The 25,231-nt window shown below is 63.2% G+C and overlaps 1 protein-coding gene across 2 annotated transcripts in view; it reads left to right on the forward strand.

Moving 5' to 3' along the window:
• The window catches only part of COL5A1 (collagen type V alpha 1 chain), a 142,649-nt gene that overhangs the window by 30,738 nt on the left and 86,680 nt on the right, over positions 1-25,231 (forward strand). For both annotated transcript variants that reach the window (XM_044264520.1, XM_044264519.1), the window contains exons 2-4: positions 4,982-5,149; positions 10,417-10,630; positions 11,863-12,025. In XM_044264520.1, coding sequence (XP_044120455.1) covers positions 4,982-5,149; positions 10,417-10,630; positions 11,863-12,025 — 545 coding nt within the window. The remainder of the gene's footprint in view (positions 1-4,981; positions 5,150-10,416; positions 10,631-11,862; positions 12,026-25,231) is intronic.

Consider the following 25,231-nt stretch of genomic DNA (forward strand, 5'->3'; position numbering starts at 1 on the left):
ACTGGGGGGGGCCTCCGCCCACCCCCCTCGCTGGTGTCCTTCCTGGGAGCGGAGGAGGGAACTCGTGGGGACAGAGCGAGGGCGGCCGCGTGGCTCTCCACCAACAGGCAGGGCAGCGCCCAGGGGCGGGTGTCAGGGTCGCGGGCGGGCGCCGGGGCGGCGGGGCCTCCTGCGGTCACAGCTGGGAGAGCAGAGGGATAGGACCCCGGGGCGTCGGCTCCCCTCATGGAAGGATGCCGCTGTGGCAGCCGTGAGGTCACCGCACGAGGTCGGAGGCGGGCACACTGTGCTTCGGGGACCCCGTCGTTGGTGCCGTGCGTCGCCTGTCATGTGTCAGGGCCGGTGGGGGTCAGAGGCCGGTGGCCACGTGGTTATCCCCGCCGTGCGCCAGCCCGCTCTGCGATTTCGGGATGGTGGTTCCCTTCTCCGCACCTGCACGTTTCCAGATAAAGGGCCCTAGGCCTGTGGTGTCCGTGGTTCCTTCTAGCTCTAAACTTAGATGGTTCTGAGGATTTTGAAGGTGGTCCTTGAGGGAACTCCTACGTTTTCTTTTGATGTGGACGACGTTGACTCTGCAGGGTGCAGAACCCCCTCCTCCTCGCCCTCCCCCGCCTCTGGGCTCATCCCACGAGGTCACGCAGGTCCCCCAGACGCCCGGCGGAGTTTGGCCCCAATCTCTGCGGGGAGGGCTCGCTGCTGGCAGTGCGGGGCTGTGGCCTTTGCAGGGAGTTCTGGGGTCGGGGAGGCCTGGGCGTCCCAGCACAGGGACTGAGTCCCGGCAGTGTGGGGTCAGCATCGTTTCTGCTAGGTGCTGGGGAGGCTGCCTGCGTACCTCTCGCCTCCCAGCAGCCCTGCTGGGAACCGGGGGTCTAGAGTCTTCTGAGCCCGTGTCACGGGAGGGTCACAGCTTTCCTGTCCCAGGGAGGGCGGGGGTGCAGATGGGGGCTGTGCAGGTGACCGTGGGATGAATAGGGACCAGCCCAGACCCACACCTATCCCCAGGGATCTCCACGCCCGGGGGCTGATGGAGCCCATCACTGTGGGGGACAGTGCGGAGGGTCATCTGATGAGAGGGAGGTGCTGGGATGCCTCCACTCATCCCAGCCGGGCCTGGGCTCTGGTGGAAGCCTGGGACCTGAGAAGGGACCCAGGGTCCTGGAGATCTGGCAGGTGGACGGGACGGCCCTGATGAGGACACCCTGACGGCAGAGGAGTGATGAGCTCGGGCTCAGGGGCCCCAGGACTCGGGGATGGAGGATAAGTCCCCTCCCACTGGGGCTCTGGTCATGAGTGGCCTGGTGGCATCCGAAGGCACCTTACGGCTGCAGGCCCGGAGAATAGGTTCTGATAACCCACGGCCTGCTCCCTGAGCCCTGGAGGCCACAGGAAGCCGTCCTGCTGTTTGCCCATACATAGTGACGGTTCGAAAACACGAAAACACACGGGGCTTATTTAAAGAAAAGCAAAAACAAACAATGAGAAAATGAGCAGGTGAGGACTTGGAGCCGGAGGCCGGCTCCGCGCAGCTGCCCTGTGGGGAAGGCGGGGCTCTGCTGCGCCCTCCAGGCTCGCTGGCCTGGTGACGGTGCAACCTGCTGGCAGTCGCGGTGAAGGCCCTGAAGTCACCGCCAGGGGCTACCTTGTGCCTCACGTCCTGCAGCCGTGAAATGGGGGCAGTGGCCCCTGGCAGCACGGGGGCCTGCCGTTCCGGGCCCAGAGAGGCACCAGGCAGGCGTCTGGCTGGGGAGCGTGGAGTGCGCTTCTGGGGGCGGCAGAGGTTATCCTAGTAGGGTTGGTGGACGCGTGGCCTCTGGCCATGTTCCCATCAGTGGTAAAATGTGTCCCTGGGGCCTGTGCCTCCTGCCCCGGGCCGTTCTCGTCTGTACCTGCTTGCCAGTAGGTCAGTCCCTGGATCCCAGCACACGGTGGCCCCAGGGGGGCGGTGAGCAGGGCAAGGTCTCACAGGCGGGGGCCTGCTTTGCACACTGTGGCCTCAGGCACCTAAGTGGGCCCTGGGCGGGGGCTTCAGTTCCCCGCTCTGTCCCCACTGGGCGGCAGGGACACGCAGCGTTGATGCCCGTCCAGCCGTCACGGAGGGAGAAGCAGGGATGGCTTGCTGCTTGTCCAGGAAACGTGCCCAGGGCAGCCTTTGCTGCTGGAGCCCGTGTCTCTGGCCTCAGCGAGAGGATGACCTCAAGACCTTCTCCTGGGTGCGGTGACACGGGGCTCAAACTCAGGCACACCTGTCCCCAGAGCCGGCGTTGCTCCCCAGGGCCCTTCTCATCCTGATAGAGGCAGCAAGGGCTCAGGTTTCCTAAGAAACTGCCCTTCGAAGGGGAGGCTCCTGTGTCAATGGGAAGGAAAGTCCACAAAAGTCCTGTCCTTCCAGATGCCTCCCAGGCCCTTCCCACACCTTTTATGCAACTTTGAAGTGTTTTTTTAGCTCTGGCACCAGGAGCCCCTGGCCGGCGGGAGGGGTGGCGTTAGGCCTGAATGGTCTGGTGGCCTTTTCAACTTGTTTAGCAGAGACCCATAAACATGTCCTGGAGGCTTCTGGAAAACAGCTCTCCGGTCAGCAAGCGAGAAAACAGGTTTACAGGCTACCCATCTGGGAAGAGCATCACCAGCTAGTGGGATGCGAGCCCGAGGAGCCCCAGCCGGGATCTTTGATCCGTCCCCTGGCCACCGCCTGCCTTGGAACAGAATCTCAGAGATGAGCCAGAGCTTGGGGCCGTGTCACTGCGGCCGGTGAGCCGGCAGCTGGCACGGCCTGTCTCTTCCCACGGCCCGAGCCCAGGCCTGGCCTCTGCTGGCACCTGTGCCTGATGTCAGGTGACGGGCTTCGGCCAGGGCTGCAGGGGAGCCGGTGTGGGGGCGGCCTGGTGCCGAGTGCTTGGAGGTACCCCTCCCCATGCGTGGAGGGGCTGACTATACGCTGGCCAGGCCCCAGGTAGGAGCTGAGAGCCAACCCGGAAAATCACAGAGGCCACAAGAGGCCATGACCCTGTGCATGAGTGGAGGTCAGTCTGGACTGGGAGTTACCTGGGTCCCCATGCTGTCCCTTCCTTAAGGGTCCCCACCCACCCCCATCTGTCCTTGGTTCCAGTGACAGGTCTGCGGCTGAGCTGGGTGGTGGAAATGACACTGCTGGGGGCAGAGTTCTGGGGTCTGGGGAGCACGGTGTTCTCAGGGCCCGGCCCAGGCTGCCATTCTCTCATCCTAGTGCGTCGCTTGTGGGGAGGGGGACCCAAAGGGGTCCCTGCACCTGCCAGGTCACCGTCCACTGCCCCTGGATGCCATGGCCCGGCCTGGCTCCAGCTCTGCCCTCCCGGGCGAGGGGCCTCTGTCAGGGTCTTGCTGAATGAGCAGTGAGTGGGCACAGGCTTCGGGTCTCTACCCCCCTCCCACCCCCCACCCCGGTTATCCTGAGCTCCAGGCACAACTGCCGGCTGCAGAATTCCTAGGACTGGAGAAGGGGAAACCGATGCTGGGGGAGGGGTTCTTTTCTCCCCTCCAAATCCTCACCCCCGTTAGAAAAGTGGGCTTTGCTCTTAAGCGAATCTCGGGCATGTATATCGTCACCCGTCTGGGGACTCTGCGTCAGCCTCGTGGTCATCCCCGCGGTGGGGTCTGATTCTACTAACCCAAGTCACCCTAAATGTAAGGACAAACTTACTGGCTAATGCAGATGGACCCCCTTCAGGCATGGCTTGATCCAGGGGCTCAAGCCATGTGGCAGGAGTCAGTCTCTCCCTCCCAGGAGAGGGCGGCCTGCAGCTCCTAATTCACAGTCTGTGGGTGGGGCCCTGGAGGGGGGACTCCTCCTACCCGAGGGAAAGACTGGGAGGTGCTGTGCCCTGATTGGCCTGGTGGGGCTTAGGGGCCCAGCAGCAGGGGCGGAGCCAGTCCCCACCCCCACACTCAGCCCCACCCTGCAGGCAGGTGGGTGCTGGCCCCTGGGCTCCCTGAAACCCAGGGCTGCACCTGCTGCTTGTGTGGCCTAACAGCCCCACTCCAAGTTAATTTCCTCGGCCGGGACTCCTGGGGCCTCTTGTTTGTAGTAATGGGAGCTGGGCGCTCCCCGTGAGATCTTTTTGGGGCAGGTGTGTGGATCCCAGATGCGGTCCTCAGAGCCTAGATGTCCCTGCTCTTCCTGATGTGAAGGAGGGAGCCACGGGCACAGCGGGGCCGGCTCTTGCTGGAGGACGTGCCCTGGCTCCGGTGGGAATGCCTGGGGCTCTGCAGCCCTTCTCTGAGGAGCCCCTGATGGAGGGTCCAGAACTTTCTGGAAAGGATGCACGGATCCCCGCCTCCCTCGACCTTGGTTCCGACTGTTTCGCCTAGGCATAGGTCTTCTGGGGGAGATGGAAGTTGGTTCTTGCTGTAAACAGTGATGGGAGAATCGCATTTTAATCGGGTGACTCTGGTGGCTAAAATGTGCCAGCGGTCTCTGTGGTTCTCGTGCTGGTCAACTGGACTGCTGACCCCCAGGCTGCAGGCAGAGCCCACGAGCTGCCAGTGCCTCGCTCCGGAAGACCTCCCTCCCTCCCTCCGCAGCCGCCCCTGTCAGCAGGGGCGTCCGTCCAGCCTGGCGGCTTGTGTCTGGATGGCTTTCCCACAGTGGGGTGGGGAAGGGTGTCTGGGTCCCTCCAGCACCTGCCCGTGAGGGATGACAGGGGGAGGGGCCGAGTCCACAGACTTGGGGAGGGGAGGCTGCAGGCGCGCGGTGGCGAGTGATGGTTCGCTCCTGGAGCGTGGCTGCAGCGGGGACGGGCCCGGGAGCAGCGTGCTGGGGACGCGCACGTGTGCTTCTCAGACTGGCCACCCTGCACCCCCGAGCCCCCCCCCCCCCCCCAGTTTCTCAGTTGGTTTGGAGCTGGTTCCCATTGCCCTCAGCCCTGTGCGCGCTTCTGGGCCGGAGGCCAGTCCCGCGGCTGCTCCTCCCCCTGTGGCTAACCCCGCTTTCCCTTTGCCTTTTCAGCTCAGCCGGCAGATCTCCTGAAGGTCCTCGATTTTCACAACTTGCCTGACGGCATAACCAAGACAACAGGCTTCTGTGCCACGCGGAGATCTTCCAAAGGTCCGGATGTCGCTTACAGAGTCACGAAGGATGCCCAGCTCAGCGCGCCCACCAAGCAGCTGTATCCTGGTAAGAGACGCGTGTGTGTTCCGGGGAGGGACGGAGCCCGTGTTCAGGTGCCCGACTGGGGTGGGGACGGGCGTGTGGGGGGACAGGTATGGCTGCGCCCACCCACCTCCAGCCCGGGTGCAGGGCAGGGTGCCTGCGTGGCGGGAGAAGCACACTTGGCTTTCCAGGAAGCCCTTCTCCGGGGGCCGCTGTGGTCTCATTCTCGTGAAACAGCCCGGGCGGCCTCCCCTTGCCCTTCCAGGCAGGTGTCTCTCCTGCCGTCCGTACACAGGCTGCGGCGACTCCACACGCGAAAGGGTGACCGCTGGTTCTCCCGTGACGTGGCGAGGGTGAGAGAGACCCAGGGTCGTGGGAAGGGACGCGCCGGCGCAGGAGGTCATCTGGGGGCAGCGACGCGAAGAGCCAGGAAGGGAGCGTCGGGGCTGCAGCCAGAGGGAGGGGGCTCCTTAGGAGAAGCAGCTGCCGGGCGCCAGACCGCTGCCCTGAATTGTGTGCCCAGGCGGGGGGCGACATTGGCTGCTGACATGGGCCGTCCCAGCTGTCCCTGTGGCCAGGCTGAGGAGGCTATGGGATAACCACCCCCCACAACACCCCCCGAGGGTCAGCTAAACCCTCGGGGCTTATCTGGACGTGGGTTAACAGCCCATGATCCATCACCGAGCCCCCCGCCCCCGCCTTAAACGAGCTCGTTCTTGATTCCGGTCAGAAAAGGGGGGCCAGGCAGGTACGCGCCCCCCCCCCCAGGCAGGCAGCCGCTCCGTGGGCTGTAATACACTGTCATTTGGGGAGGGTTCTGCTTCACTTTTTGGTGACCTGGCTGTGACCCCAACGTTGGGCAGCCCGTAGACAGGTCGTGGTGTCTCTGTGCTTCCGCGTCCCCCACGGGGTCCCGAAGGCCACGCTCTTTCAGGGGCTCCATGCTTGCCTCTGATGCCCCTTGCCCTCAGCCCGGCTTTGACCCACGGGGCCCTCAAGAGTCCGTCCCCAAGAGAGGCTGGGTCGGCCCTTTTCACAAAGGTCACTTTGGGTAGATGAGGTTAGTTGGGGCACCGGGTCCCCCCCCAGGCCTCCCGGGAGCCCACCTCTGCATGCCCGGCTGCCCTGGGCTGCAGACGAGGTCACCGTCGGTTCCCCTGCTGTCGGGCCGCCGTTGCACATGTCCCCAGAGCTCTACCTCCGCCTCGGGGCTGAGCCTGTCTTCTAGAATCACCCACCGGGCGCTTGCTCGCATCCCCCCGCATCCCCCTTGTCCCTGCGTTCCCCCATCCTAGAGAGATGGAGGGCACCGGGGAAGGGCTCCAGGGGTGGCTGCCCCAGGCCCTGGCGGCTGTGTGGGGCGTGCATGACGCTGACCCCTGCCAGGCCGGGGAAGCCAGGCGACCTGCCCGGGACGGATCGGCTGTCAGGCTGATCCCCGATGCCCCGCTCAGGCTGAGAGTGTGTCCCGCCCTCCGGACACTGCATGGATCCCGGGGATGGGGGGGTGACGGGAGATGGGTGCGCGTCCCTCACCTGTAAGACAGGCACAGTCTCTCGGCCTGCGTTTTCCCTGAGCTCTCGAATCAGTGACTTGATGAGACAGAGTGTAAACGCTCTGACAGGGTCTTTGGGTCACCATCAGCGCGCGGAGCGGGACGGGACTGGGCAGAGGCAGCATCTCATCAAGGCCAAACAAAGCTGGAGGCGGCCTTGGGCTGATTTGAGTAGGAGTTTTGGGCTGTGGGGTGGGTTCCCTTCTCCAAATCCCGAAGTGTGGAGTCCGTGAAAGCGGCCACGGGACGTTCATCCAGGCCAGTGTCGTGTGCCTGTGGCCTCAGGTGTGCGGAGACACGTGGTTTCTGTCCCTTCTCTCTTGGACACTGGCTGACCTTTTCCCTGGGAGGCAAGTCTCCCGGGTCAGGGGGCAGCGTGGCTGCATTTGGGACGCCCGTGTCTGCCGGCCGAGCTGGTGGTCAGGCGGCCCGAGTTGAGTGTGAACGCGTTTGAATGACTCAGAGCCACGGACGTCTGTGTCCGGGTGACTCGTGGCCGTGATGAGAAGACCCTGGAGTTGCCCAGCTGCTCCGAGGACACGGGGCCCTTCACGGGCTCACAGAGCAGTGCTCCATGGCCAAGGCCAAGCTTTGTGGGGACGTGTTCTTCCCCAGCTTGTGCCTGACGCGGGTGAGCCCGTGGCGCCCACCATGCCCGTTCACCTGTTGGGCGGCTCTGCACAAACCGTCTGGTCCCAGGCTCCCTGCGCCAGGGGGTCAGGGTGGCCCAGGGAAGGCTCGGCCTAGGGGCCGCCCTCCTTCCAGTTCGGGGACGTCTGCACAGGGACGTGTCCTCCCTGATCCCAAGGGGCCTCCCTCATCTCACTTAGAACCAGTGGTCCAGGTCCTGCGGTCAGTGGCACCCCATAGCGTGCCTCCAGGCATGGGCCTTTCCCGACATTTGGCCCTGGGTGGCCCGGACAGACTTTAAGGACAAGGCAGAACCCAGAACTGGGACGCTTTGGGGGGCAAGCCGGAGAGGGTGACCCTGCTTTCCTGGGGGTCCTGGGAACTCACCACTGTGTGCCTGCCAGGGGACGTCCGTAGAAGACAGGCCCAGACCCCAGAAGAAGCCATTGCGGATTCTCCGTGAATGCAGGAGGCCGTGTATCCCGCTGGGCTGGCCTGGCTTCTGGGACCCCAGGACACAGTGAGCTTCTCCGGGACCCCCAGCCCTTCCCCCACTCTCGTGCCTGGGACTGGGGTCCTCCCTCCAGTTGTCCTCTGTCTGGTAACCTGGGGCCACTGAGCCTCCCTTCATGTTCAGGATCTGAAACAGGGCTGGGATGTGACAGTGCCCCCCCCCCTTAGACCTTTGCCCCAGTGCTTCCCTCCAGGCGGGCCGAGGGCTCCAGATGAGCTCCCGCCCAGCAGAACGTCCTGTCCAGGAGCTGTTTGCTTAGTAGGATTCAGGATAATAGTGATGCCTTTATTAAGTTCCTACTGTATATCCAGATGGCCGCAGGGCCCTTGGGCCTCAGCCAAGGGAAAAGGAAATGACCTCAGGAAGTAATTGGGCCTCTCCCCTGTGACTTTGAGAAATCTAGTGGGAAGGGTGGGACCCAGACGCTGTCCCCCTGATGGCCCAGACAGCGGGTCGTGGGGCCTGCCTGCGTCCCGCCCACTCCCGCCTGGAAGAGACCATCTCCGGTGACAGTAAAGCCGTTACATGTCACCAGCAGGGAGATTCATGTCAGGCACAAGTTACGCTCTCCGGCTCTCTGAGCTGAGATCTGCTCGCAGGGTGGAAACATCGGAACAGCGTCCTCGTGAGCTGGGGGTCAGGCGATGGCCGTCCCCGGGCTGTGCTGCTGTTCCCTGATCTCCGTATTTCAGACGGGATGGCGGCTGCATATGGCACAGAGTCATCTTGGTCTGGGGCTGGGGCAGGTGACCCTTGAGATGTGAGGGAGGGGCTGTGCCTGTGCCACTGTAGACACGGACAGTGGCTCCAAGCTTGGGTCAAATGCCCCCAGGCCCCTTGGTGCTTGTGCACCCCCAGGAGCCCAAGAGAACCCTGAGGTCCTGCCCCTGGCCTTGCAGTGGGGACTTCTCCTGGCCTGCCCATTGGATGCTGCTCCTCCAGGGAGGTAGGGCTGAGGCGGTGGCTCTGACTCCCCTCACGTCCCACGTGTGGAGGGGCAGCATGGAGCCGAGGGCCCTGTGACCCTGGTGACTTCAGCACCCCTCTTCCCAAAGGCTTCCTGTCTGCGCAGAAGGGGGGCCTGACTCGGCCTGTCCTGGGACGGATGGCCGTGCTGCCCAGCGTCACCTCGCACTGGGGAAGGGACCTGAGACGTCCCCTTTGGGGAGGGAGACTAGCCTGACCCCTGGGTCTGGGGGCCTTGGGCCTCCGTCTCCCCATGGCACCTTAGCTGGGGGTGTGGGGCCCGTGGGGCGGACCTCTCCGCTGGGACCTCATGCGAGTCTTTGAGCTGGACTTTGGGGGCCCGTTGGTTTCCCTGATGGAAGCAGCCTTGGCCTCTCTTGCCCTTGGCTCGCCCTGGCAACATCTCCCCACCCTGGGTCCTACAGAGGTCACAGAAGCCACAGCCAGGCCCTGGTGCCCTGAAGGTCCCCTAGTCCTCGACATGGGCCTGGTGCCCTGAAGGTCCCCTTGTCCCCGACATGGCACCCTGCCACTCTGTGCTCCCTTGAGCAGAAGCAGAGGCCCCTGCCCGGCCGCGCGGGCATGGTCAGCAGAGGGCGCTCACGGATAGCGTCTCCGCAGGGAGCGGCTCTGACCGGAGCCCTGCAGCCCCACAGACCTCGGGGCCAGCTGCGCGAACTTGTCACACTGGGTCTGACAACAGGGTCGCTCCTCATCCAGGCCCATAAGCCAGGTCAGAGCCCCTCTTCCGCGAGGGTGCCCGTGCCGACGCCTTCTGGCCTGGTCAGCGGAGTGTTTCCTGGTGGCTCCGGGGACCAGCCACGCTCGCTCTGTGCCCTGGGCCCGCGGCAGAGCTGCTCCTCCTCCAGCAGCATGGATGGGGAGGAGGCACCGAGATTTCCTGCCGTGGCCCGGGGAAGGGCGTGTCTGTGGGGAGATCTGGGCGTGTGGAGCAGGCCTGCGCTCCCCTCGGTGGGCTGGCGTGGGCCTGGCCGTTGATGACCTCGTGGCATTTCTGTCCTGAATCGTAAAGAGCGTTCCCTGCCATTAACACACGGGGTTCGTTGTTTCTCTTCCTTTTTAAAATTTGGGTTCAACTCTTCCCATTTCTTTCTACTCATCTTCTGTTTGGCGTATTGGCCAGGAGATGGGGTCCCTGCCCCTGGCCTCCCTTTCACCTCCTCGCCCCCGTCCCTACCCCCGTCCCAAGGGCACTCAAGGAGACACAATCTGCTAGGTATAGCCATAGGCACTATGGAGGGTATGAAGATGCCTCTGAAACAGCCCCTGCCCAGAGGGAGGTGACCTTCTAGGAGCTTCTAGTCAGGATTTATACACAGATGTATTGAGGTACAGGAACCAAGGAGATACAGTGAAGGCTCACTGACGGAAGGACCAATGAGGTTTGCATTTGAACTGAGCCTCCAAGAGGGTAGGCCTGGTCATGTGGTGATAGGGAGGGGCTGCAGGAACAGTTTGATCCAGGGACAGGTGTGCAGCAGATGGCCACGCACCACCGTATGCATCAAAAGTTGCCAGGTCCCCAAGCCGGTCTGTCTGTAGAGCTGTGACTGCGTGTAGTTAGGGGTTCCTGACTGCCTTTTGATCTCTGTCTTCTGTTACAGCATCTTCATTTCCTGAGGATTTTTCCATTCTAACCACTGTGAAAGCCAAGAAAGGCAGCCAGGCCTTCCTGGTCTCCATCTACAATGAGCAGGGCATCCAGCAGATCGGCCTGGAGATGGGCCGCTCTCCGGTCTTCCTCTATGAGGACCACACGGGGAAACCAGGGCCAGAGGATTACCCCCTCTTCAGGGGCATCAACCTGTCGGATGGCAAGTAAGTGAGCACCCCTCAGCGACCCAGTCCGACTCCTGCTGGGGTCTGTTCAGGCCGCCTACAGCCTGCTGGCTGGCAAGGGAGCTGCGGCAGGATGCACTTCATAAACAAGCAGGAAGCTGCCACCGTGCACACAGGCGGGCATCGGGCAGAGAGAGGACGGGTCTCGAGTTGTTGTCTGCGTCTTCTCAGGGGGTCCGTACGTCTCCCTGGGTCTCCCCTTCTCCTTCAAATGCACTAGAATAGCTCAAGCGCTGCCCTCCTAGTCTCGAAGGGACGTTGAAGATGGTGTGGTTATGCCCAACTCCTTCTGGAAAGGATGTACGACATCCTTTTATTTTTTTATTTAAATTCAATTAATTAACATACAGAGTACGCTGGGCTTCAGAGCTAGAGCTCGGGGTTCATCAGTTGCGACGGACACTCAGCTGTCGCTGCATCACGCGTCGTCCTTGACGTCCGTCCCCCGGCCGCCCCTCCTCTCGACCCGACCCTCCGGCAACCTCCGCTCGTTTTCTATGACCAAGAGTCTCTTACGGTCTGTCTCCCTCTCTGATTTTACTTTTCCCGCCCTTCCGCCAGGCTCCTGTTTTGTTTCTTAAATTCCACACGTGAGTGAAGTCCTGCGGTGTCTGTCTTTCTCTGACTTCTTTGGTTCAGCGTGACACCCTCCAGCTCCAGCCACGTCGTCGCAAACGGCAGAGTTTGTCCGTTCTGACGGCGGAGCCGTGTTCCGTTGCGTATATGTGTGCCGTGTCTTTTGTAAGCGATGTACGAGGTCCTTCAGGACGCAGCCACATTAGATGTGGGCGTGAATAATTGGGAAAAAAAAAAAAAAAAAGGACCGTTCTTTCTGGACTTCTCTATCTGGGGCATGCCGAAACCCTGGTAGTGTGAGAGTCAGCTCCTCCGTGGCTAACGCACCATGCGCCTGATCTTAGAAACCCCTCAGGGTGTAGTTCCCGTGTTTCTCACTCACAGCTCCACAGCGATCCCTCCGTCCTGCCACTTCCCAGCAAATCCCTTCTTCCCCAGCAGCCCCCAGCAGTTTGCTGTGGGGCTCTGGTTCACATGAGGCTGGACCATGGCATCTGCTGGCCCTTGGGCAACCCAGTCTGATGGCAGAGGCTGGGCTCAGAGCTGCCCAGCCCCACTGTGACTGTTGCGGTGTCCCCTGGGTTGGCGACCTGTGACCCAGGCCCCCGTCACCCACCCGGGCTGTTTCTTTGCAGGTGGCACAGGATCGCTCTCAGCGTCCACAAGAAAAACGTCACCTTGATCTTGGATTGTAAAAAGAAGACCACCAAACACCTGGCCCGCAGTGACCATCCCATGATAGATGTCAATGGCATCATCGTGTTTGGGACCCGGATCCTGGATGAGGAAGTCTTTGAGGTAAGGCGGGGGGAGGCTGTCCCACGGTCACCTGGGACCAGAGCCGGCAAAGGGTCACTCCTGCCTACGGCTGCCGTGGCTGCTGCTGGCAGCCGGTCAGGAGACAGGCGTGGGGACAGCTGGCCTTCTGACGTGGCCGTGGTTGCTGTTGGCTGCGGCCTCTGCTGCAATCCCGAGGGCTCTTTGTGGCCTGTGGGAATGGAGAGGCTATGTGGGGACAGCTGTGTCCACCCTTGCCCACCCTTGTCCACCCTTGAGGGCCTGGGGACAAGCTTGGGCACAGGCTTTTGGTGAGCGTGGCCTGGGGTTTGTGGATAGACGTGGACTCCTGCCATCTGGTGTCTGAGGGTTGATCTGGGAAGGGGGCAGCGGCCGGGGGGGGCCAGAGGCCAGTGGCCAGGCCTGGCCAGTGCCAGGCCAGTGCCTGATTCTAAGATCAGGCGCAGGTGCTGCAGGAGGGCACACGCCACCAGCCTTCAGAGGTGCTGTCCCTTGGCAGTGCCCATCTGCCGCCTGGAGCCGGGCTTCCCAGGGAGACGCCTCAGGGCCGGGGCCGGGGCCCGAGCAGAGTCCTCCATTTCCCTCCTTTGAAGACTGGAGTTCACTCTAAGACAGAGTTAGAGAGCCCTGTACTGCAGAAGCAGGTCACCTCTGCCGGGGCCAGCGGTTTCGAGAAGCCCGGGGGGAGCGCACTGGTGTTCCCGGAGGACTCTCCCAAGTCCAGATGCTTAGGCTTTGCCTCCTGAGGAGCCGGGGCCCCAGCCCTGTGGCAGGGCCCTGGGATCTGCATTCTAGAAGGCACTTCAGGTGACCGGTGGCCCCTCTGGCTGGGCCGAGGTGACAGCCAGACCCTTCCCTTGGACTTCTTTCTTGTACGTATTCGGGCTTTGTGGAAGGAGAGTTGGCTGCCCCCAAGGCTCCGTGGCTACAGCGGGTTTGGAAACCACCATGCAGGGCTGAGGGCTCTCCCAGCTCTGGGATTCCGTCCTCGGGGCAGCCTTTCCTCTCGGAATTCCTGCGACTGCGCATATGCCCGGCCGTGTTTGAGGGGAGCGCTCCGTGCCCTCCGGCCTTGTACTCACACCTGAGGTGGGGTCTCCGGGCCCCTCCATCTGCTCGGCCAACTGGAGAGCCCCCCGGGCTGTCAGGGGCCGACCCAATCCCGGTGCTTGGCTGAGGACCCTGGAGGGAGAGAATGTGCCTTGTTACTCCCATTTCTGTTCTAGAGGGAGTCAGGTCTCTGCAGACGCTAGGGCTGGCTGGTGGGGGAGGTCTGCGGCCGAGCGGGGAGAAGGTGACTTTCCCAAAGTCTCATCCTTCTGCAAAGTCAGAACGGGGCGTGTGGCGGGAAGACAAAACCTTCCAGGGGGGTGGCTGGCCCGGTGCAGGCCCCACCATTGTGCGCTGGGTTGGGGGCTCAGGCAAGTTGCCCTGCCGTGTCGTAGCTTCCCCGTCTGTGCAGTGGAACCATGAATGTGGTTCCTCCTGTGGCTGTGGCCCACGGCAGCCCTCAGGCGCTTGAGGGAGATTCGTGGCTTGGTTCTGATTTGAGTTCCACGTCAAGGCGGGTGGGATGACGGATGAACAGGGCCCAGAACAGCCACGTCTCTGCAGACACGGGGTGGGAGGGCCGCTCAGAGAAGGGGGGAGCCAGCCTGTGACGGTGGGTCTGTGGGCCCTGCTGGGAATGGTGGCCCTTGGCGTGTGCCAGGACAGCGGGAGCCCTCTGGTGCTGCCAAGTTTCGCAGGTTCTGGAGACGCACCCCCTGGGCCCACTTCTGACCTGACTTGCCCGGAGACCCGGGTGAATGGCTGGGCAGGGAATTGCAGGGGCCGCGGCCAGGCGGGGGTGGCTGCGGGGCTCTCCCGGGGAGCTGGGGTCAGAGGCACCGGGGTCACACAGACTGGGATCGAGCGGCCGCTGGTTCAGATCCCTCGCCGGCGGCACGGTCCAGGAAAGCAGGGGTGCTGCTGCGCTCCGGGCCTCTCACTTGTCTGACGTCGGGAGCGGCCATGCCGCCTCGCAGGGGCTCACCTCACCTCACCGGGTGTGGGTGCCTGCTCGTGAGGGGGACCCAGGGTCACTGCGGACACTGCCCATCTTCCTGTTGGTTGAAGTTCTGCCCCCAGAGGCGGGAAGGTTTGCCGAAGCAGGGCCGTGGCTTTGCGGGTTTGAATTCGCTTACTGTGCGGCAGTTTCTCTGCGCTGGGCAGAAAGCCGCATCCTTTCTCTTGCCTCCTGTGTGCTCCCAGGTGCCTGTCATCGTAAAGAGGCCAAAACAAGCTTTATCTTTAAAAAAAAAAAAAAAAAATTAGGATCCTAAAGCAAACGCTTTACCTCGATACGCTGGTCGAGCCAGCAGGAGCTGCTTTCCCGACACTAGCACAGCACTGCTGTGGGGGAGCCCCAGGAGAGCTCAGGGCCCAAATCCCATGGGGAGAACCTGGCTGGGCTGCCTAAGCCCGTTCAAGACCTGGGGTCCTCGTCTGCTGCGTGGGCCGGCGGCCGTGTTGAGCCAGGGGTGCGTGTGTGAGGCCGTGCGGCCTCCCGGTGCGGCTGGGGCCGGGCCGGCCTTGGATGGAGACGGCAGGTTGGGAATGTGCTCGGAACGGCTGGCCTGAGCGGCTGCCAGGGACATGAGGCTTCGTGGCCGGCGAGGGGTTCGTGTTCTGCAGGCAGTGCTTGCCCAGACGCGGACTTTCCTGGCGGCCGGACTTGCTCATGTTGGAAAATGTGACCTGACTTTCGCAGTGAAGACCAGTGGCCCAATGGCCCCCGGAGCGTTCCGTCTGGCCTTTCTCCCCCCAGAGCAGCCACTGAGCTGGGTGCGGCGGCCCTTGATGCCCAGCGGGCCTGGCTCTCACGGCGAGGGAGGAAGCGTCTTTGTTTCTTTTGAAACAGAAGTGACTTAAGTCTTGTACTTTCTGCCAGATTTCAAGTAACGGCCCTCCCCGTGCTGGGCACTTGGCTTCTCCCCGTTCTTCACAACGGGGAAGGGGGGCGGCACCGTAGAAAACGATTTCTGCAGCAGCTGCATTCTTCCCCCGGAAGGATGTCTTCCCCTCATCAAAAGCCACTTTGTCCCACAGCTCTGCAAGGGCCTGGTGAGCTGGGAGGATTGGGAGTGACTTTGGGGGGCCGCCCATCCCCACGGGCACACACACTGAGTCCCGTGCTGACCGCTGTGTCCAGACAGGGCTTCACTGAACTCTAGAGAGCTTATTGGGGCACTGGGGATTTTCCTGGGGTACATGGGGCCCCAGAGAGGCCCCTTTGTCGCAAGTAAAGTGCCGTCTAGGGCAAGAGCCTGGCATAGGGGCTCGCAGCTCCGGGGAACCCTTCCCCCCAGGGGCAGACCCTCAGCCTGGCTGTGCAGGTTGGCAGCCCCCAGTCTCCCAGTCCCGGTGTGAGCCGCTGACGGGTCTGTCCTGCTGGACAGGGGATGGGACCGTTGGGTCCCTTCTGAACCCGCCCCAGGAGGAAGATGCAGGCAAAGGTTTCACGGGCCTTGGGCCTCATCCACTTTCTTTCCAGCTGATAATCGGCAGCCCGTTGCCAAACCCCTCCAATCCCAACGACTTCATCTGGAAAATGGGCGGAGGAGGCCTACACTGTGGATGGAATCTGGGTAAAGTGTCCCCCCAACCCCCCCGCAGGCCCCAGAGAAGCACACTTCCCCAGACCCTTGGCGGTCAGAGCTGAGGCCCTCTGGCCCTTTGTCCACATTCACCTGCAGGGACATGAGTGACGGGCGTGAGTCCGGGGGGCGGCTCACAACTGTCCCTCTGCTCCACTTCTCCAGACTCACCTTGCAAGTTCAGTGCCAGGACGCCTGCCTTTGAGACCAGGGCCTCCAGCTGGGCGGGGGGGGGGGCCTGGCCTGGAAGGGCTGGCCAGGGGCATGCACCCCTGAGCTGAGGTTAGCCCTCCTGGGACCTGCCCTGCCTGTGCCCGCACGTGGCCATCCCAGTCCCCAGGGCTTGCGCTGGGAGTTGTGCTCATGGCCCGCCCCAGGCAGGGGCCCCTGGCCAGGCCGTCCCCAGTGTTGGGCTGGTGTGAGCTGGAGGGGCTCTCTGAGGCGGAGAGTGCGTTTTGCGGGGTTGCTCTGGGCCGCCGTTCGCCACGCTCTCACTGGGAGCTGTGTGTCTCGTGTCCTGCGGCTTCCCCCGGGGTGCGACGGTGTCCCAGGGTCCCAGGTGGCGTGGGGGCCGCGTGGGCTGAGGGCCCACTGTGAGGGAGGTCGGAGCCGTTCTTCAGAAGGGGACGGGGCCTGCGGGCTTCCCCGTGCAGGAGAAAGGCTTGTTTTCCTCCCGGGCTTAGGAACGAGCTTTGTGTTTTTGGAAACACAGACGAGAGTGCCAGGGAAAGCGAATGTGTCTGGCAGGAGCTGAGAAGTGGTTATTTTCCTTCCGTGGTAGAGCTGGGGGGGGAGGCCAGCCAGGGCAGCGCTGGCCAGCAGGGCCCGTGACGGTGCCCGCCGAGTGCTCTGCCCTGCCGTCACCTTTCGCCACTCCTGGGACGCTGGCACCAGAGAGGTAGAAGAACCCGCAGACGGTCGCCTGGAAAACCATGGGGGGGGCCGGCTAGGTCCCCAGACCTGTTGCTGCCGAGAACCCGACAGTCTGCTCTGGTGTCACGTAGCGTGGTATGCACCACACTCTCAGCAGCCCGTGCTTCTGCTGTCCCCTTGACCCATGCCCCCGGGACCTCAGGAACGGGGTCACAACCTTCCCCAGCTGGAGCCAATCCCGGGTGGTCCTAATGATGCCGGGGGCTGCTTGTTCTCTGGGTCCCACATGGGCTCCCAGGACATCAGAGTGCCCTGACCTGTGGGGTCGGCAAAGCCCCGGAACCTTCCAGAAGGAGCCAGCACAAGCTGTTTGCAGGCTCACTGGCAGCCAGGGCTGGACTTCCGTGCCCGGCCTGCCGAGCACTGTCCCCAGCAGGGTCCCGAAACACCGGCTGAACCAGGGCATGGTGCCTCTCTCCACCCTTTGCTCCTCAGCGGGGCCTGGAACCGGCGGGTGTTCCAGATGGAGGGGTCTGGAGGGTGGGGCTTGGCCGGGGTCGGGGAGGGCCTCTGTGGCGGGAGCACCCTCCTCTCTGGTGAGGCGGGAACAGAGGGAGGCCAACCCCAGCGGACGGGGACCCCGGGCGTTCTGGGCAGGTGCCAGACCCACTTCTAAGCTCTCGGGCGTCTCGAGGCGCAGCAAGACCGAACGGACTGCACACCGGAGCCCCGGGTGCCAGCGGGAGGAGACGGCAGCACCCCCGAGTGGCGGTCCTCCGGCTGTCCGCCCGCCTTCCATTTGGAGAGACAAGGGGTTTACCTCATCCCTGATTCCCCTTTTCCAGAGGCCTGGCTTTTCCACTGACATGTTCTTTCCTGGAATGCAGCTTGCCTGGGGCCGGAGCGGGCCTCTGCTGGGCTGGGCTTTCTGGGCCATCTGTGAGGCAGCCGGGGACCCTCTGGGGAGCATAGAGCCCTCTCCATCCACATGCACGGTTGCGGGCATCAGCGTCTCGAAGGCGAGAGAGCTGTGGGCTTGGTGTCGGAGGCCTGGGTCCCTGTCCCCGCTTTCACTGCGCGGGCTGTGGCCTCTGAGCTCCCAGGCCCCTCCGGGGACCATCCCATCACCTGCCACGGGGACGCACCAGGGGACCCAGGGCCAGCGGAGCATGCGGGCCGTGACTGGGGAGCTGTGGGCCTCTCCCCCCAGGGCTTTGTGGCACTGGGGACCGTCTGCCGCAGCATCCATTCCCTCCGGGGCTGGGAGGCAGCACTTCTGTTGGTCTCTTTCCGTCAGCATCCCGTGGGGGTGTCACGCTGACCCAGGTTTCTCCAGGGAGGGGAACTGCGGGTGCATTCTGAGGGTGCTTCTCCCGTCCTCAGAAGGTGGCGCATCTGTGGGGCCGGGGCCAAACCTGAGCTCATGTTCAGACGCCAGGGGGATGCACGTGGGGAATCGGCCGCGGCTCGAGGCTCTGGGGCCCTGCCCGTAAAGCCCCCGTGCCCCCCATGGTTGATGCGGGTTCAGAGGCCTGTGTGCCCTGCCCCCACCCCCCTCCCAGCCTGGGGTGTTTCTCCTGTTGGTGCGGCTAGTTAGCTCCTTGCTGGGAACGGGAGGAGCCAGCCTCCGCAGCGGGACCTGGCGACGACCGCATCTAGAAGCCTCCCAGGTTTGCACAGCAGCTGAGGAGGGAGCCCTGTCCACATGGCACCCTGTCCCTGCTCCAGCCCGTGTCCCCTGACTTTAGATGGGGCCGTGGAAGCTCCCAGGGCTAGGTCACGGGCCGGAGCCATGGCCCCGGGAGAGCGGGCATCTCAAACCCAGGTGCTCTGACCTCAGATGGCATGTCCTGGGTGGGGCGCACAGCGGGCAGAGTGTCCCGAAGAGCCTGGTCTGTCGGCTCCATCCCTCGGCCCACAGGACCCTGCCTCTGCTCAGTGGCCGTCCATGCTGTCTCCAGGGGCACCTCCCTGCCTTGTGCGGCCGTGTGAGGCCCAGCCCTGCGCCCACGGGGGCAGTTCTCTGGCAGACCCCAAGGGAGGCCGAGGGACAGGAGTGAACAAGGTCAGAGCCTCGCTCCCCTGGTCTTCGGCTCCGCCCCCTTCCCGGGGCCTTCCCTATTCCCAGGAAGGGCAGGGACATGGCGGTCCCCACGACTCTCCGTAGTCTGTGTCTCGGAGGGATAGAAAAGGATTGTCTCCCAGTTTTGGAGGCCAGAAGCGCAAGCTGAAGGGGTCAGCAGGGCAGTGCTCCTTCCCGAGGACCCTGGGTGGGGGTCCTTGCTGCCTCCCCAGCTCCCCTTGGCCCCAGGGCTCCTCGGCTTCAGGCTCTGCTCGCAGCTGCGTGAGCTCTCCTCTTCTTGTCTTTCTGTCCCTTGTCTTTCTCCTAAGGACGCTTCTCACGGGATTTGGGGCTAATCCAGCGCGGTCTCCTTCGAGAACCTGAGCGTCCTTACATCCTCGAAGAACGCGTTTCCAGAGAAGGTCCTGTTCCCAGAGTCTGGGAGTAGGACTGGGGGATGGTGGTTATTGAACCTGTTCGCAGACCAGCCCGGAAGGGGGTTCGCCCGTCGATTCCTGCAGGGCCTGTGCGGGTAATGAAGCGCTTGTCGCTGGGCATGGACATTCGGCTGGTTTCCAGTCGAGGCTTTCCCCGTCTGCTGTTGAGTCTGGCCGGGGAGGCAGGACGGTGAGCTCCTCCCAGCTGGAGGGGATGGTCGCGGGCAGCCCCGCGCCTGCCTCCTGGCTGGGATGGGCGCCGGCCGGCCGATGAGGACGGTGTGCAGGGCTTTTGAGGTACATTTTTGTCTCCAGCTCAGGCCCAGGAAGGGCTGGGACTTGTGTCCAGTGCAGCAGCCAGCGGCCCGCGGGCGGGGGCCAGTGACCAGCTGGATGTCGGGCAGGATGGCTGCTCGCAGAGGCCGGCCGGAGCAGGCTACAGCGGGTCTCATGTTGACGCCCACACCCAGGGGCTTTCGTCTGTGCCTCTGTGGTCAGGGTGTTTGGGGTGGGGCCTGAGCTCCGAGGGTGTGCCCCTGCAGCCGGCCCGGGTCGCCCTGGTCCTGTTGAGCCAAGCAGCTGGGGCCACCGTCTGTCTCTACCCAGGATGGTGGGTGAGGGGTGGGGGGTAGCAGCTAGGAGGGGTCCGAGAGACCCCACAGAGTCAGGCAGGCCTTGCTTCTGCCTACGTGGTGCGGGACCTGCTAGCCCCTGCTCCCTGGCCTGGGAGGGCCTCAGGACTGCTCTGTGGAAAGTCTGAGTAGTGAGACCCCGTCCCGGCCCAGGGATGCAGCCCTGATGCAAGGCTGGAAGCCCAGCCTTACAGAATGACCTTCGGGTGCGGGTCCCCGGGGAGGATTGGTGCCGGCGCTCCAGGGAGGGCATGTCGTCTCGAGGTCTCCTGCTGGGCTGTGGCAGGGACAGGCTAGGGCCCATCCGTGGATGGGGGGAGGGTTTTTGGCTTTCCTGGGGGGCCGGACCCTGTGGCCCATGCTTCTGGCTGCAGAGCCCTGGGAACCGGCCAGCAGCGGTGCCCGAGCTTGGGAGCTGCCCCTCTGGGTGACCAGAGGACAGGGCCCCACTGTGTGTGGTGGGGGACTTTTTCTCTACTGCTGCCCATTGTCAGGGGGCCTGGGGAGTCTTCAGCCTTGCCCTGGCCTCCCCCTTCATTCGCACGGCTTGGGCTAGCCTGGACTCCGTCTCCTCCTGCGGGAGGTGGGGCAGCCGGGCTTGTGAGTGTCGGGGGAGCACTGGGCGTCCCTCCTCATCCAGCGAGCTGTCCGAGGGCCGTGGATTGTCGGATTGTCAGACTCTCAGGACCACGCTGGGGGAGGGGAGGGGCGTGTGCCATGGCGGTTGTGATGACAAGGGTTAGTACCATCATTCCCGTCCCTGTGTTGCAGATGTGAGAGTCGGAGGGGGGCGGGGAGATCCGCGAGACCAGCCGGCAGGTGGGGGGCCCGGGGCTGGCATCCAGCCCTCACCTGCAGAGTGCCGGCCCACGGGCGGTTCGGTGGGACCCCCGAGGGACGTGCTGCGTGGCCTGCGTGGGTGGCAGAGGGGCTCCCCAGGCCCCCTATGGGCCTTCAGCGTCCCTGGGCCTCCGGGGGGGACATCACCTTGGGACAAAGAGACTCCTGTACTGGGGCGTCTGTGCGGGCATTTGCCGGGTGCCCCTTTCCTAAGCACGGGTCCCTGTGTTGGGGGCGTGGGGGGGCCTCTGACGGTTGTGCGAGCTTCCTCTGAGCACGTGGAAGGGCGAGCGCAGGTTCACTTTCCCACCCTGCTACTCCGGGTCTGTACGGAAGCTCCCGGCGTCCGGAAGGACAGGCCCCGTGAGGTCTGCGCGGTGCGGCCTCACCATCCGGGGACCGGGCACCGGGCCGCGCTGGGAGGCAGTGGCTGTGCCTCCGAGCGCCCTCCTTCTGTTCTGTTTGTAAAAGCAGATACTGGTAACACCCCTCCCAGCGCTAAGGAGGTACCTCCAGCCCTAACGGCCGACAGCCTCCTGATAATTCCCCGACGATTCTGCGCAGCAGCCCGGGACGGGCGTGTTTTGTTGGCTCCTCAGTGCTCATGGGCTACCTGGAGCCCAGAAAGGCAAAGCCACCTGCCCAAGGTTGCACAGCAGGGAAGTGCGGGGCCAGACTTTGGGCCCAGGTCGGGACATCCTGGATCAGAAGGACATTCCAGTTCTCAGGTGGAGGGTGAGGGGCATTGGGCCTCTGGCGTCAGACTTCCGTCCTCCCTCTAGATGACTTGCCCTCCAGCCCAACAGACCGCTGCGTGCTAACTTGCCTCTTGGTGACCCTCCAGCCGGCCCCTGGGCCCCACGGCCTGTGGGTGCCCTTCAGAGTGACCCTTCTCCTCCCTGCCCCAGCCACCCTAGGCCCTGGTGCTGTTCACTTCAACCTGGAGCCACTGTTCTCTGGTCCACGCTGGAACTTCCAGGCCTCTCCAGGTGGCCTCTGTCCAACTGCGCCCAGTCCAACAGTCTGTGCCCACAAGCACGCCCCGGAGACGGGTCTGGCGGGTCTCAGGGACACTGGGAGAACTCGTGGCCCTCCCGGGGGCCTACAGGTCCTGCAGGACAGGGTTTTCTCTGGGCGCACACGGCCCTCTCCGGAGCTGGGCCTTACTGGCCTACAGCTCATGCTTCTGAGGGGCTGTGTTGGAAGCTGCTTCTCAGGAGTTGGGGAGCACAGATTATCCCCGCGAGTGAGTCGCGCCAGCCCAGCCGGCCTCTGCCGGGCCTCGTCGTGGGTGTTTGCAGCCGGGATAGTCCAGCTTCGGGGTATGGCCCAGGACTCTGGCTGGAGTCACAGCACGTGGCTCGTGCTCACGTTGCCTGACGCCTCGCACGGCGGCCTGCAGTGAGGGTGGGTCACGGAGCAGGTGGGGGGCTGAGGGCGGAGGCGCGCGGAGCAGCCTGGCCTCCAGACTGACCCCTGATGCCCCCCTGTCCCCCACAGCTGCGTTAAATGACTCCAGCCAAGCCCGACTGTCACAGGGGATGCCCAGTTACTCTCTTGATTGACAGGTACATCTCAAGGTCTTCCAGGCTGGGACCATGCCCTGGAGCCGAGGAGATGGAATCTGGTGGGCTGACACTGGGCTTCTGCACCTGGGTTCCAAACAACCAGTTGTGCCAGTGTAGACCAGGGGGATGTGGGGGGCAGCGGTTCCTGCGGAGAAGGTGGAGGGTCGGCGTGTGCTGAGCCCGTCAGCAGCCGCAGTGTGGTGGGGGCACAGTAATGTCTGCGGGACCGAGGGCGAGGTGACCGCGGGTGTGGACCGTGTCCCGCGGAGGCTGTGCTGAAGACCTGGGTCTGAGCCTGGGACGCACAAGGCGGGGTGGAGAGGGAGCTGGTACCCGGGGCTGGAGGGTCTCCTTGAGGGGATTGGGATGGCATGGTGGCCGAGGGAGGACCCTGGAGAGGCCGGGCACAGATGTGAACCTGTGGCACCCACCTCCTCCAGCGGGGCCCAGCTCCGAGGCCCAGCCACCCCTGCAGGCCTCCCTTGAACCCCGGCGGCTGGTCACTTGGCCACTGGGGCCACCTCCTGGGGAAGCGTCGAAGCTTGAGACTTGTGGTCGGACACATGATTTCTTCATTTTGTGTCCATGAGTCTCACGATAGGGCTGCAGGAGGTTCCGGACGCGTGAGCCGGGGGCTCATCAGCCCTTCCCGCAGGAGACACTGGGGGCCTTTGTCCGGGGCCTGCGCTGGTGGCCTGCTGGTCATGGTGGCGGTGGAGGTAATGCAGGGGGTGGTGGTAACGGAGCTGGTGTGGGTAGTAATGCTAGTGGTGGTGTCGGCGGCGATGCTGGTGTGCGTAGTAATACTAGTGATGGTGTAGGCGGCGATGCTGGTGTGGGTAGTAATACTAGTGGTGGTGTTGGCGGCGATGCTGGTGTGGGTAGTAATACTAGTGGTGGTGTCGGCGGCGATGCTGGTGTGGGTAGTAATACTAGTGATGGTGTCGGCGGCGATGCTGGTGTGGGTAGTAATACTAGTGGTGGTGTCGGCGGCGATGCAGGTGTGGGTAGTAATACTAGTGGTGGTGTAGGCGGCGATGCTGGTGTGGGTAGTAATACTAGTGGTGGTGTCGGCGGCGATGCTGGTGTGGGTAGTAATACTAGTGATGGTGTCGGCGGCGATGCTGGTGTGGGTAGTAATACTAGTGGTGGTGTCGGAGGCGATGCTGGTGTGGGTAGTAATACTAGTGGTGGTGTCGGCGGCGATGCTGGTGTGGGTAGTAATACTAGTGGTGGTGTCGGCGGCGATGCTGGTGTGGGTAGTAATACTAGTGGTGGTGTCGGCGGCGATGCTGGTGTGGGTAGTAATACTAGTGGTGGTGTCGGCGGCGATGCTGGTGTGGGTAGTAATACTAGTGGTGGTGTCGGCGGCGATGCTGGTGTGGGTAGTAATACTAGTGATGGTGTCGGCGGCGATGCTGGTGTGGGTAGTAATACTAGTGATGGTGTCGGCGGCGATGCTGGTGTGGGTAGTAATACTAGTGGTGGTGTCGGCGGCGATGCAGGTGTGGGTAGTAATACTAGTGGTGGTGTAGGCGGCGATGCTGGTGTGGGTAGTAATGCTAGTGATGGTGTAGGCGGCGATGCTGGTGTGGGTAGTAATGCTAGTGATGGTGTCGGCGGCGATGCTGGTGTGGGTAGTAATGCTAGTGATGGTGTCGGCGGCGATGCTGGTGTGGGTAGTAATGCTAGTGATGGTGTCGGCGGCGATGCTGGTGTGGGTAGTAATGCTAGTGATGGTGTCGGCGGCGATGCTGGTGTGGGTAGTAATACTAGTGATGGTGTCGGCGGCGATGCAGGTGTGGGTAGTAATACTAGTGGTGGTGTCGGAGGCGATGCTTGTGTGGGTAGTAATACTAGTGATGGTGTCGGCGGCGATGCTGGTGTGGGTAGTAATACTAGTGGTGGTGTCGGGGGCGATGCTGGTGTGGGTAGTAATACTAGTGGTCGTGTCGGGAGCGATGCTGGTGTGGGTAGTAATACTAGTGATGGTGTCGGTGGCGATGCTGGTGTGGGTAGTAATACTAGTGGTGGTGTAGGTGGCGATGCAGGTGTGGGTAGTAATACTAGTGGTGGTGTCGGCGGCGATGCTGGTGTGGGTAGTAATACTAGTGGTCGTGTCGGGAGCGATGCTGGTGTGGGTAGTAATACTAGTGATGGTGTCGGTGGCGATGCTGGTGTGGGTAGTAATACTAGTGGTGGTGTAGGTGGCGATGCAGGTGTGGGTAGTAATACTAGTGATGGTGTCGGTAGCGATGCTGGTGTGGGTAGTAATACTAGTGGTGGTGTCGGGGGCGATGCTGGTGTGGGTAGTAATACTAGTGGTGGTGTAGGTGGCGATGCTGGTGTGGGTAGTAATACTAGTGATGGTGTCGGGAGCGATGCTGATGTGGGTAGTAATGCTAGTGGTGGTGTCGGTGGCGATGCAGGTGTGGTTAGTAATACTAGTGGTGGTGTCGGTGGCGATGCAGGTGTGGGTAGTAATACTAGTGGTGGTGTCGGGGGCGATGCAGGTGTGGGTAGTAATACTAGTGGTGGTGTCGGCGGCGATGCTGGTGTGGGTAGTAATACTAGTGATGGTGTCGGTGGCGATGCTGGTGTGGGTAGTAATGCTAGTGGTGGTGTTGGGAGCGATGCTGGTGTGGGTAGTAATACTAGTGGTGGTGTCGGTGGCGATGCTGGTGTGGGTAGTAATACTAGTGATGGTGTTGGTGGCGATGCTGGTGGCGGTGCTGCTGGTTCCGGCAGTTGCTCATCTGCGCGGCCCCCACGGGGCCAGGCCCACAGCGTGAGCTGCACCCACCGTCACACTCCGTCCTCGGGACGCTCCCACCAGGCAGCGTCGTCTTTCAACGGTGACAGTGGTGGCCCGGGGGGACGAAGCATGCGCACAGGCCCACAGCGGGCGAGGGAAGGACCCAGCCCCCGGCCGCCGTGGTCGGCGCCCCGTGGCTCCGAGCAGCGGTTCCCAGGGTCCTTACTCCTCCTTCTGAACAGCTTGTGCTCAGAGATCCCCCCCAGTCAGCCCAGTGTCCACAGGCTCTCCGCTCTGAGTCCAGGGGGAGAAGGACAGGGCCACTTCACTCGTGTGCTGCCCACGTGGCAAATGTGGCCCTCGTGGCTGGACTCGTGGCTGAGCATCTGGAGCGAAGGGGC

Source organism: Neovison vison, chromosome 9, assembly GCF_020171115.1.
Source record: "Neovison vison isolate M4711 chromosome 9, ASM_NN_V1, whole genome shotgun sequence".
NCBI lineage: Eukaryota > Metazoa > Chordata > Mammalia > Carnivora > Mustelidae > Neogale > Neogale vison.